Source organism: Andrena cerasifolii, chromosome 2 (assembly GCF_050908995.1).
Source record: "Andrena cerasifolii isolate SP2316 chromosome 2, iyAndCera1_principal, whole genome shotgun sequence".
In the NCBI taxonomy this organism is placed as follows: domain Eukaryota; kingdom Metazoa; phylum Arthropoda; class Insecta; order Hymenoptera; family Andrenidae; genus Andrena; species Andrena cerasifolii.
The window spans coordinates 17,051,628-17,064,885 of NC_135119.1; the positions used below are offsets into that span (position 1 = coordinate 17,051,628).

General features: G+C 41.6%; 1 protein-coding gene across 17 annotated transcripts in view; it reads left to right on the plus strand.

The window, feature by feature from the left end:
• Positions 1-13,258, plus strand: part of LOC143379016 (uncharacterized) — a 202,293-nt gene that overhangs the window by 71,014 nt on the left and 118,021 nt on the right. The window contains exon 1 of one of the 17 annotated variants that reach the window (XM_076831269.1): positions 7,838-7,856. The exons of the other annotated variants lie outside the window; for them this stretch is intronic. Coding sequence (XP_076687384.1) covers positions 7,855-7,856 — 2 coding nt within the window. The 5' untranslated portion in view covers positions 7,838-7,854. Of the gene's footprint in view, positions 1-7,837; positions 7,857-13,258 lie in introns of those variants that run through there. 17 annotated transcript variants of the gene reach the window in all.

The following is a 13,258-nucleotide window of genomic DNA, read 5'->3' on the forward strand; positions in this document are numbered from 1 at the left end:
TCGACACTATATTTTTTTAAACTGCCTTGTCTTTTTTTCTAATATCTTTTGAACCATAAATTGAACCTTTTCATCAAGGGGGATTTTACACAACGCTAAAGCAGGCCAATTTTGGGGAGTTTTTTTCTGGAGAAATTATGAAGCAAATCATTTTGAACCTTTTTCTGGATTTATATTTAACATTTGAAGATACGAAAAAAAAATTATGTTAACCGTCTATGGATCGAATTTTTGTTGACTCCAGAAAAAAATGTATGTGACGTAAAATCAATAAATATTAACCTATAAATACAGATTAACAATGAATTAGATTTTTTATTTTTTATTTACTTATTTATTTCTAAGTTAGAACTGACAACCGCTACCAAGAATGTTATTCATTGCTAAGAAGACATTATATAACAAGATGTATACGCCACCGTGTGGACAAAAATTGAATTATTTACTATAATGTATAATAGTAAAAATATGCATTGTACATGCAAACGGTGGGGGTTCTAGCGCCTTCAGTTCCTGTCTAGAATCAAAGAACCAAAAATATTCTTACTATTTATGAAGTTATATCATCGATGAACCTAAAAAACAATAAAAAATTCGGTAATTGACTTAACAAAAAATTTCCTCAGAAATCGTTCATTTTCTCCTAAGCTCTACAATTTTTCCCTTTTCGACTTTTTTATTGTTGCTGAGGTTCGTTGGTGACACAGTTTCACAAACAATAAGAATATTTTTGATTGTTTAATTTTCGATAAGAATTGAAAGCGCTAGAAGCCCCTGGATGGCGACATCTACAATGCATATTATTAACCTAAATTCTTTTTCGTATCTCCAAATATTAAATACAAATCCACAAGAAGGCTCAAAATGATTTGCACCATAATATATTCTCCCAAAAAAAGAAAATCATACATCGGCCTGTTTTACCGTTGCGCAAAGTATAATTCTCCCTTAATCAATTTATCGAAGCACAAAATTCCACGTAGGTACCAAAAATAAATTCCTCCGCAAGACGTTACGTTATCCATCACAATCATATTTTATTGCACCAAATATTCAAACACCCTACACAGCATCTGTGTTAACACTCCACCACTGCTAGACTCCCCAGTAAATACAAGAACCACTCTAAACGAATCAATCGTAACCGAAGCTCTCACCACCAATCCAACAGTACCTGCAAACGTCCAAAAACAATTCTGCGCACGTTTGTCCGGCCCGCGCCAAGTACATCTGGCAGCTTCCAGTTTTCAGGGACTTTGGGGAGGATTTGGGAATTGATACTGAACATCGATTCCATTTAGAGCTTTAGTATGGGACGTCGGCATCGGCGTTCCCCGGAGCTCCGTCGTCTACGTCGTCGACGACGACGCAGTACCTCGTTCCTGTTTGGTGCGCGCGTTGTATCGATTTCAGCCGAGAACAGCCGTCCCCCAACGTGGCCACGTTTCCCGATGAACTTCGAAAAAGCTGCCGTCTACGATGGCACACCGCGTGGTCACAATTCTCCTTACCGGAGATATCTGTCTCGATCGACATTGCCCACAGCGTGATCCACAGCATGGAGCTTTGCAAGCGTCGTATCAAAGTATTTGGGTCGGGGCACGTCGTCTCCGTTTCGATGAATTTTATGGAGAATATCGTGGCAAAAAGGAGTGGCAAAAAAGCCGCATGAAATCATCCCGCGTGCGAGGCACGCGTGTCGATAATGTAACTGCGCGACAAGCATCGAGATAAAAAAAAAAGCCTTTCATATGGAAAACGTCTCTCTGCCGCGAGATCCATGCCTCTCGTTCTTCCTCTGATACGTAACGCGGAACGAACGCGCTGAAAACGGTCGCTAAGCGAACGGTGAACGTGTATCGCTGGCAGCGAAGCTCCGAGCCACTGTTTCTGTATCACAGAAGCTTTCGAAGGGTACCCGGCCGTCGTCGAGGTGGACGTTTTTTGTTCGTCTATCAAACGGTTTATGGTAAATGCTGGGTAAAGTGAAGGGTGTTTTCTTGCTCTGAAACGAACACGATTGAAATTTTCAATGTTGCTTCAAGTGTCGCGGAATGCGGTGTGTATACTGGTTTGATCGGGAAATGTATACTGGAATCTGGAATGTCAGCTTTCAGGCGTTTGTTTTATAGTTTCAAACGCTGTCGATCGTTTGTTAAGGGTTATCATTTTGTGGCATTATGCCATTTTATGCCGTGTGAATTTTTGGTGGTCCGCAATTGAAGGGTCCTCGTAGGAAACACTGTGACTGCCAATAATCAAATTTTATACTATAGTATTGGCACGTGGAAGATTTTCCGGGAAATATTTTTTAATTTTGTCACTTAAGTACAGTGTTTCTTTACAAGGACTCTTCAATTTCTGCGAGCGCAAGATTTTTCTTAAGGAGGTAGTGGACTATTTTTTAAAAATCAATATTTTTTTATTTTACTGCTTCTGAAAGTCTTATCCTTTACGAACATTTTAAACAAATATTCGTGAAAAAATTCGAATAATTGTCGAAGTTATAGCAGCGATAAAGGTAACACCCCTTTGAAGCCGCTTTTCTCGAAACACCATTTTTAGAAACGGTGTACGTCGTAACTCTTGAACGAATGAATATTTTCACTTAAAATTTTGAATGGAGCTGTAGGATTCCATTCTCTATCGCGTACAAATTCCGCATCAATATTGGATGTTTGTGAAACATTTTATAACTGATTAAAGACGATTTTTTCCCGTAAAAATGTGGAAAGAAAATTGATTAGTGTGTAACTTCCACAATTTTTGTTCAAATTCGTCGGCAAGTTTTCGCACTGTAGATATTTGTGTATAGAATAATCATCTCAAAGCATTTTGCTATCAGATGATTGGTTCACCTGAATCGATGTAAACCACCTGCAGCGGCGCGCCGTACAGGACTATCTTCAACGATTAATAACTTCGACAATTTTATACATTCCGACGATTTTTGTTGTTGTAAATACTCGCAAACATGCCCACAATAGATTGCCAAAAGCACGACTATAACGATTATTTCGTATCAAAGTAATTTAGCGTCAAAGAAACTAACGATTTTAGGTATCCAATAGTCCACTACCCCCTTAAGAAGAAAAATCTGAAGTTAAAATAAAACATGTATCTATATTCCTCTTGACAAGAAAAATTAAGAAGCCTTCATTCGTCTTCCAATCTAGAATTTCATTTTGCTTAGAACCTTGACTTCCACTGCATGCTATTTAAATAATAATCAATCTGGAGACGTCCAGAATGTTACTTCCACATTTAAAATATATAGAAAATAGAAATTAGTTGAGATACCTGGGAGCATCATTGCTATTAATCTGCAGGATGTACGACGGAATAGGACACGAATTTTGGCTGACATATTTATTCCCCTAGCCATTCTGACTGTCAAGGGTACCTTACCATTATAATTTTTCAAAAAACCGCAATAAGAAACTTTTCTTGTTTCACCCGGACAGTTACAGCCACCAACAGTCACCAGCACTGGATAAAATTAAAAAAAATATATTATCATTAAAAATGTACAAATACAGTTCAAAAAGTTTTTTAACTCCATGACGTTTATCTTTTTAAAAGCAAAATCCTAAAAATAACCTATTTCTGGAGTGATTTGATGGGGGGAGGGTACTCTTAACCCGGAGAGATAATTTTAAGAAGAGTGCAGAAAGATGTCAAGTTAAAAAAGAAAAAACAGATTTATTCACTACGAAAGCGAATCTGGTGCCGCTTTTCTAAGCTGAATCATAAACCTCAAACACGTGTGACCGAGTCCTCGCACTTGAACCACCACTAAGAGGCCAAGATTTATTACCTCCCACCTTTCCTAACTGCTTACTCTACCTTTTCTGTGTATATTTTGAATTTCGAGGCGCACAGTAATATCCCGGAGAGTTCGAACGCGACCTCGAGCGGGTCAGTATTGTTTCGACCGTGGCAGCGGGAGCACGTTTTGGATACTCGTCGCGTTTCACCGCAGTGAAGTGAAATTGCTTTTCATTAAAGCTGTTTGGTACAAGAGCGAGCGAATTATCATTATCGCGCTTCGTTCTAATTTCCGTGAAAACACAAAGTGCCTTCTCAAGTGAGACGTTCCCTGTGGCTCACTGGCATTTTAAATACATCCTCTTAGCAAACACGCTGATCTGAAGAGGGTAAAAGAAATAGTAAAATGTATGGATATATTTGCGCATATTTATACGCGTTCCATATTTTTCAATCTTCCATAAATTAGCGTTGCTAATAACATGCACGAAATGCCAGTCATGAGTCACGAAAGTGTCGCGTGTGAAAAAGCCCTAACTGTAAAGGGTCCTCCAGACGCTGATACATGTTGCATGAAACGTTGATACATGCATCGTGATACAGGTTTCATGATGCATGTTGCTACGTCTGTAGATCGGTTTCCGTGTTTCAGCATCAGAAGCGGAACCGGCATCTTGCTCGCCAGCTAGGTGCGTGAGCGAGACGCAAGTTTCATGAAACCTGTATCGTGATGCATGTATCAACGTTTCGCTGCAACATGTATCAGCGTCCGGAGGGCCCTTAACGATGCAACGTGTACACGTATCTCGCCACTGCGCGTGCCGTTGACGTTCAAATAGCGCGCGCCGGGGATGGAGCCCCTGAACCAGGGCTTGAAAAATGTTATAATATCGATTTCAGCTCTCCGAACGGTTACGAAGAACCTTTATTCTGAATAACTGTTATAAAGAACCGAAATTTCCAACTGTTATCTGTTTCGGTTACGGTTCCTACTTTTCCCTCCTCACATCGGTTAAATAACTGCTATTTTTTCGGTTCTACAGCGGTTTCGAAACGGTTCTAGAATCAATTCTTATCGTATCGACTTTTCCCTAATTGATATCATTAATTATTGTAGCTGCAGACTACTGTATATGTGCATATTTTTTACAAAATCCTTGTAGAAAAAGGAGAAACATTTGTACATATCAGTGATTTCTAATAAAGCGTTGAAATAAATAAATTAGCTACATATTTTTTACATTCGCACACACTATATTATTCAGAATAGGAAGTTAAAAGTTCCTCCTGTTTCTATAAGGAGTTTGTAAAAAAGTGGCACGTATACAGTAGTCTGCGGCTACAATAATTAATGGTATCAATTAGGGCAAACTCGATACAAGAATTGGTGGTTCTGGGACCGTTTCGGAACCGATATAGAACCGAAAAAATAACGGTTATGGGACCGTTATGAGGAGGAAAATAGGAAGCGTGATCGAAACAGATGATAGTTGGAAATTTCGGTTCTTGAAAACAGTTATTTGGAATAAAGTTTCTCCATAACCGTTTTAATCAGAACTTTTATATAACAGTTTTACACAGTTATTTTCTGAACCGTTTCAAGCCCTACCCTGAACCTTAACTACCCACATTTTGGAAACGCAATTATTCTGCAAAGTGGTGAGTCGTTGATTTCATTTTTCAAGAAGAGCTGTTACATGTCCACTTTTCTGGTAATTTAGTAGTAGCCTGTGCGATTAAACACTATAATCCATATTTCGGTTCTCCATTGTAAGCTTGAAGTCTCGTACACCATAAAGCATTTCTTTTTCAATTAATTACAAAAAAATAAATTGATATTGATACCTGTTGTTTGGCACAATGTTTATCGTCATCATAAGCTTAAAAAAAAAAATTTGTTTCGCCAAAAATGTGCATTCCTCCACCCTTTCCCGATCATTTGCCAAAAAGACGATCGCGTAAAATTTAGTTTGCATTCGAACACTCCCATTCCTCGAACAGAGACAGCAACAGTGACATCACACAGTCCCGAACTAGTTTCTCTAAACGGTCCCGCTAAGCCCACGAATTCGTCAGCCGCCTGCAGACAAGTCGCGCGACGTCATTGGCGAATGACGTGATTTGTGTGGCCACGAGAGTGTATGCAGAGGTCGGAAGATCATCTGCACAGTATCTGCTCGCAAATTCGGCTCGATAGGGTCCCGACTGGTAGCGATATTCCACCGCAAAGCAGAGCCAACCAGTCACCTGTTTTCGGGCTTAAGGCGTAAATCCACGGCGAGACAAAACTATCGTGTCTCACATGAGACTTTAATCTCGCGAGCCAATTATTCCATCATTTTATTATTCTTTAATTATTTTGTCATTAGTTCCACAGAACTAGACTCTCAGGAGACAAGTTTCGTGATGTATTTTATGAATCACATCGCGACTATTTCTATTATTTGCAATTAGTTGTTGCTGAGATTCTTGTCTCATGATAGAAAAGTCTCATGATAGAAAAGTCTCATGATAGAAAAGTCTCATGAGAGAAAAGTCTCACGATAGAAAAGTCTCACGATAGAAAAGTCTCACGATAGAAAAGTCTCATCATAGAAAAGTCTCACGATAGAAAAGTTTCATGATAGAAAAGTCTCACGATAGAAAAGTCTCACGATAGAAAAGTCTCAAGATAGAAAAAAGTCTCACGATAGAAAAAAGTCTCACGATAGAAAAGTCTCATCATAGAAAAGTCTCACGATAGAAAAGTCTCAAGATAGAAAAGTCTCAAGATAGAAAAGTCTCATGATAGAAAAGTCTCACGATAGAAAAGTCTCACGACAGAAAAAAGTCTCATGATAGAAAAAAGTCTCATGATAGAAAAAAGTCTCATGATAGAAAAAAGTCTCATGATAGAAAAGTCTCACGATAGAAAAAGTCTCATGATAGAAAAGTCTCATGGTACAAAAGTCTCACGATAGAAAAGTCTCATGACAGAAAAGTCTCACGATAGAAAAGTCTCACGATAGAAAAGTCTCATGATAGAAAAAAGTCTCATGATAGAAAAGTCTCATGTCAATCCTCATCGTGGATTCGCACCTTTACGCGCATAGTCCAATCGGTGTCCACCTTTACACTCTTCTACCTTCATCGTCCACCTTCCTCGTAGTAGACACATTTGCGCATACTGGAGTCGATTTTGGGACAGGTTCCCTCAAGCTTTCAAGGCGTTTTCCTCGCGGCTCGCCCTCTGTCTTCGGTGGATCGTTTCACAAAATGAAACGCCAGCTGATTTTTCTGCAACATCGTCGCCGTTCTCCCTCGTAACGTAACGACGGCTCGAATCGTTCTGCGCATCTACCTGATGAAGAATCGATATTAGGTCTGAGACGCAGTTGGATTCTTCGGACGCGTGCCGTCATCCATGTCGCGGCCCGGCTCGTCCTCTCGTCACCGTCTTTGTTACCGCTATTGTCGCGGCCGTTATTCTCATGGTTATCTCTATTGGTATCGTCATCCTCATTGTTGCTTTCGTTGTAGCCGTCACCTTCGCCGTTACACCCGTTATTGCAGCTGTTCCTGCCGTCTCTAGCATTATCCCCGGTCGCTATTGTTCCAATCGTCGCTCTATTTGCTCAGGCTTCCCTGCAATTCGTTGTCGTAGTTACTATCCTCGACAGTATCGGCTAAACGTTGTGCAAATATCGTTCCCGCGTTACGCGTAATCGCCGCCTCCCGCCGCTTTCGTTGCCGCGGCTGGCTCGCCGGTGTTATCGCCGTCGCCAGGGTTATTGCGCAGCGGATACGGATCTTCGAATTCGTTTCTTACGGAAATGAGACAGATTTACGGTGTCTGTTCGGCATGCCTTGAGGCGTAGAATTGCCTGGTAGACTGCAGCGTTTTGGGTCAGTCCGAGCGATAGTGCGTGACGGCTACCTACTGCTGTTAGGCTGGGTGCAGACGCGCGCAATTGAACGTGTAATGTTAGCGACTGGTGCAGGTTTACCCCACGTGGGGGCATCCGAGCCAACGAATTCAATGGAAATTATTGATTTCAATTGAAGAAGCCTCTGTACGTCCATGCAACTTTTAGCAGAGTCTGAGGCATGTACCTACTTCATTGTTATTTAGCTTGCTGTGAGCTGAACTTTTATATTAAACACTTATCCCTTGACTCCTCAGATCTCTTTGTTCCTCAACGAATGTTTAATTGGAAACAAAGTAGTAGTAAGGGAGAGGTGGACCACATCAACAAAATTTATTTACTTATTTCCGCAGCTATTTATAAAGATATTGTATTATGATCATTACATGTTTAAGTTTGATGCGATTTTAAAAACGTGGTCCAACTCTACCAGAATTTCCACAAAGACTCTTCAATTCGTAATTGCATTCTATACTGCTTTACTCGTCCATCCCCAATCACCATGCCGCTGCTCACAAGGGAAGATCCCCAACCCGAAAATTCAAAAAATTCTGCAACTTTCAAAATGTAGGGGATTTCCTCCTGATTACAACGCAATTTTTGTTTGCTGCCCAAATTCACTAGAAATTAACCCCTGAAAATTCGGTTATCTTCCGATTTTGTATTTTCACTCCCGAACTATAAGAGATAGAAAAAAAGTCTCAGCACAAAAGTTAATTCTTTTAATTAGATCTATCGTTCGGTAAAAAAATTATTTTATAGTTCGCGAGTTATAGCGCAAATTCGGAAAATAACCGGATTTTCAGCGGTCAATTACGCCCCTTTAGAGTGAATTTGGGTAGCAAACAAAAATTGCGCGATAATCGGGAGAAAATTCCCTACACATTCACAAAGCTTCAGATTTTTTTAAATTTCCGGGTGCGGGATGTTCCCCTGTCAGATCCCCAATCTCTCCGTGAAGCGCTTACGCGTTTCGCGGTGGATGTCGATTTTGCGGTAGGTCAGTTGGCCCGCGTCTCGCGCAACGTACCGATTCATCGTCGTGTGCACGTTGCTCGCGCGCACGACCGTTGACAACCGCCCTGTTCCAGGCACCCTTTCAGCATCACGCGCCCGCGCTTCCTAGCCAATTGAATCGAGTGCACAGCACCACGTGCTCCTTCGCGATGGGAACTCCCAAAGCTTCCCGATCTAGCTAGAGAGTCCTCTCTCTCTCTCCCCCTATCCTTTCTCTTCACCTTGGCCACCCCTTCTCTTCCCTCTTACTTTGCTCGACCGGTGTACACGCTCCGTAGCTCGCAAGCATACCGGTTTCGCATTTTAACCGAGACGAAGAGCACCCAGCAACCCTCGAAAACGTGATCCTCCGACGAAACCGTCGCCGGTAGACGTGCGCGCACACATGGTTCCACGCGCGCTGGCTATACTTGATTTTGAGGCAGGTCAGACCAGCCTCCGTTGGCCCTGCTGCTCTCTTTTTTTTTCTCTCTCTCTCTCTCTCCCTCCACTTGGCTGTCTGCAGTGGTCGATGGTGTCTGCTCAGTCTGCTCAGTCCGCTGGTCTTCGCTCTAGTCGACCAGCTCTCGTAGCTTGCTTGCATCTAGGGCTGCCCGTGGTTGTCCGAACGACGCGACGGCCGCATCCCTGGGACGAGGCTTTGGCAAGCATCGACGGCTAGTCTCTGGTATCTCGCCGGCGAATCTGATGGAACTGCGCGATGGAGGTGTGCAGGTACGTGTCTCGTGACTCATTCGAGCTGGTTAACGTCCTTTTATACGCCTCGTTGGCTGAGAGTTACGGCGCGGCGAAAGTCTTTTGCTAGATGGTTAGGTGCTTGTGCTTTTGCCTGCCCTGGAAAGAGCATAGACGAGATGAAGTTTTGTATACTTCAGCAATAGCTCCAAGTTTAGGGGAGAGTTATGCTCTTCGACAAGTGTTTCCGTGGCTTCTTTTACCGAAGTGGTTTCTGTCACTAGGGAATAGCAAATTTTGGACAAGTCCGTGGCAATTGATGTTTGGAGAATTTGAAAAGTATTCGGATTTATAGGCGCTTATTCAAAATAGAAATATGGGATATTCCGTGAACCGGTTAGGTAAAGTGTTAAATAATGTTGGGTTGAAGTATATACCGTAGTGAAACCGATCTTATTCTTTATTTGTAGTGTCATTTTCAGGCATGAATGTATTAGTTCTTACGTGACGTTTCCATTTTTAATTGAACGAAATTGCGAATTTAATTTGCAACAGGCTTATAATTTAATCGACACATTACATTCTGAGGTGATAATATCTTGTTGTACCGATTGCAGCGGTAATAACACTAATAACGTCGAGGCATCGATTCGATTACTCAGTTAATATCGTCACTTGATAATTAGTCAACTGTTCGTTTCAATATTGTTTAATATCCTAATTTGTCTGGCAAATTTTTCAAATTTTTGAAGTCTACTGTAGCGATTAATTTGAATTTGGTACATTCTCTAAATGACAGTCGTGTCTTTCTCTAACTCTATTAAGGGGAGGTTCCGGTCTAAATTTCGATTTTTTTTTTATTTCGTTTTTCGAGTGTTCAATCTTTTTGGAATACGTGTTTAAAAGGATTTGTTGAAATTCGTAAAATTCCCGAAGTTATAGGGATTTGAGTAGCGGCAAATGCATGGGTAACACCCGGCCACTCGGCACTCACGTAAAACTTTAAACGCGTTTTTCTCGAAACAGTGTTCTCAAAACGGTGGGCGCTGTATCTCCAAAAGTTATTATCCGATTCGACTGAATTTTTTTTATTTTGAAGAATATACTTCTGGCTAGGAGGGAAACCAGAACAAAATGCAAAATTTGAAAATTTATAATTTTCAAAGGCGTTGAAAGGACGAAAAATATAGGGGATAAGTGATTTCAAACTTCAAGTGTCGTTATTTTCTTAAAAAATGTCATTTTTGCATTTTTTTCTGGTTCCCCCCTAGCCAGAAGTATATTCTTCGAAATAAAAAAAGTTTCAGTCGAATCGGATAATAACTTTTGGGGGATACAGGTCCCACCGATTTTGATCAATTTTTGGACGCCTTGACTTTAACGACTCCCCAGTGCCGTCTGTAATGATTAATTATAAAACAAAAAATATATTTCTATAACTTAAGTCATCCTTAATACAATGCAAAAAGTTCCATTAAAAAATATATAGTAGTTTTCCTTTAATTAATTCCTAAAGATCACCTATTTTTTGGGCTCTAGACCGGAACCTCCCCTTAAGGGGGAAAGCCACTGTGACGGTCGAAAACAGGCTATTTTCAAGGCATTCTTTTACAATGAAATGTAACTTTCTATGAAAAATCTGTATTACCAACTGGAAACACAAATGTTTAATTAATATTTTATGCTCCTAGATTGAAAAAATTTTGGTTAGTACGGCCCACAGCATTCGATAATGTTAAGGTGTGTACGGTCTCGTCATGGCCAGTGATTCTCTACCTAGTCCCAACCAACATATAAGCTCATAATCCCTCTTATTAGATTCCTGCATATAAATCGTTGCACAAAAACTTTTCGGGCGATTGACGCCAAGTTACCTATGCGTGCCCTTGATTATGAGCGCAGCGCTACCTATACAAAACCTTCCGTAGTTCCCAGAATTTTTCGGGATCCACTTCGAAATTGTGCGGGTATATTTTTAAGAGCCCCAAATATTATGAAAATGCACAGAAAGAAAAATCGGCAAAAAATGTCCACAGTAACTTCCCCCCTTAACCCTTTGCGAGCGACGAACCCCATATAAGCGTTCAGTCCTTGCGAGTAACGCCGGCAGATTTCCGGACACGACGACGTAGGTACCTATGGCAAGCGTATCATACCCTCCGTACTCAAAGCCTCAGCCCAGCACTGTCTCTACCAAGCGAATGCATAAAAAATACATTGCAAAGGTTCTTCGACTTTCGTCACCGCCATTTACCTCGACTACGAGAAAGTCCAACTCCCAAGTGCAGCGGAATAAAGCACAAGTCTGTCAATCTGTACCATCCTCTCCAAAATCAGAATTCCATCGCCACAGGAAATCTAGGCTTGGCAGAGGCTATCCGATTGCGATTATGAATTACAATGGCCCGCGGACAGAGACACGGAATCGTTTGTCGCTACGTTAACTAGGGCCCAAAAGCGTGCGCGCTCGGGCAGCAAGGAACTAGTTCCGAATTCCATTATTCCGAATTGCAATTGCATGTCGCCGTTGCTAATACCGACTGCGTAACAGGAGGGTAGCTCTCGCGCAGAATTCACGCTGGATTGCTCAAAATGGTGGTAAATTGCGCGGGGATCCGCTGCCTGTCGAACGAAAATCAACTTTGACGGTGTCTCCTGTTGCCTCGTGTAATAATCTCTCTGTAACGTTCTGTAATTACGCCCGTTTGCATCCTGCGCGCTTCACGGTAACAGTCTATGTTTACCTGTATTGCTTTCCAACGGCGCGGTTGCGGGGTGCTCGGAAGCAAGACGTTCCCTGCGTGCGGCTCGGCGGTCGCTGCAGCTGTGACCCATTAGCGGCGAACGCCTTTAGGCGTTTCCCGCACGTGGCTAAAAATCCTGGTGAAATAGCAGTCAAAGGATTAACGATAATAAACTACGCGCTCGACTCCGTCGTAACGAATAAAGGGGGTCGCTACTAAGGCGCGACGAAACGTTTGTGCATCGCACGGTCTTGGCAGGTCAGGTGTTATCTTCGTTTAATACTTTCCATTGACGCGCCGCGGTGTTTTGCATATTTTCTCCTTTTAATATCGCGTGTTTCGATGATTGCTCAGTCGGAGGACGCGGGGACGTTAATGCGCTCTGTGTCACGCGGAATTTACGGTTTCCGGCGGGACCTTAAAAACGGCTCGGCAGCGTGGATACGCTCGCGTGGAGCTATCGAGTGTATTGGATTTCTTTTTTATGGCACTGGCTTTCGTTTCCAGTCACTTTGGATTTATATGAAATATCAAAATCTGACTGTTCCTGGGCGGGCGGTTCGAGCTCGGTGAATACCGCCACGCGATGCTTGTATTTAAACGAATGGGGGAAATTACGAAAATATTTGCTTCGTGCGAAGCACTGGGAAATCTGTGGGGATAGGTTCGCGATTTCTGCTAATGCGAAGCGGTTTGAAATTATAGGTATCTGAAGGGATTTATTTGTGGAAAAAGGAATCTGTATTTCGACTTTCTTTACTATTTTTTACTTAATCTTGACTTAACCCAATTACTTCGTTTGGTTATTGCTAGTTTAAAGAAAGAACACCTTTCTTTCACCCATTTGAAGAAGAATAGCCATCGCACACTGCCAACTATTAATCACGAAACAGCAATGTTTAACACAGTAGCGCAAGAATGCAACGGTAATGTGTTGGACAAAGAGAAATCAGAATAATCAAAGTGAATGTTTAATCCGTATAATGATATCGATATTGAATAATTTAAGTTGTTTTTTAAACGACCCCTTGGAACCGACCAAGCTGATGTTACGAATTATAAAACGGATAATAAACAATCCCATCGTGCGTTACTCGACGCAGTGTCGAGGTATAATGAGTTGGCGTTGTTTGTTGGGCCATTCAGCCT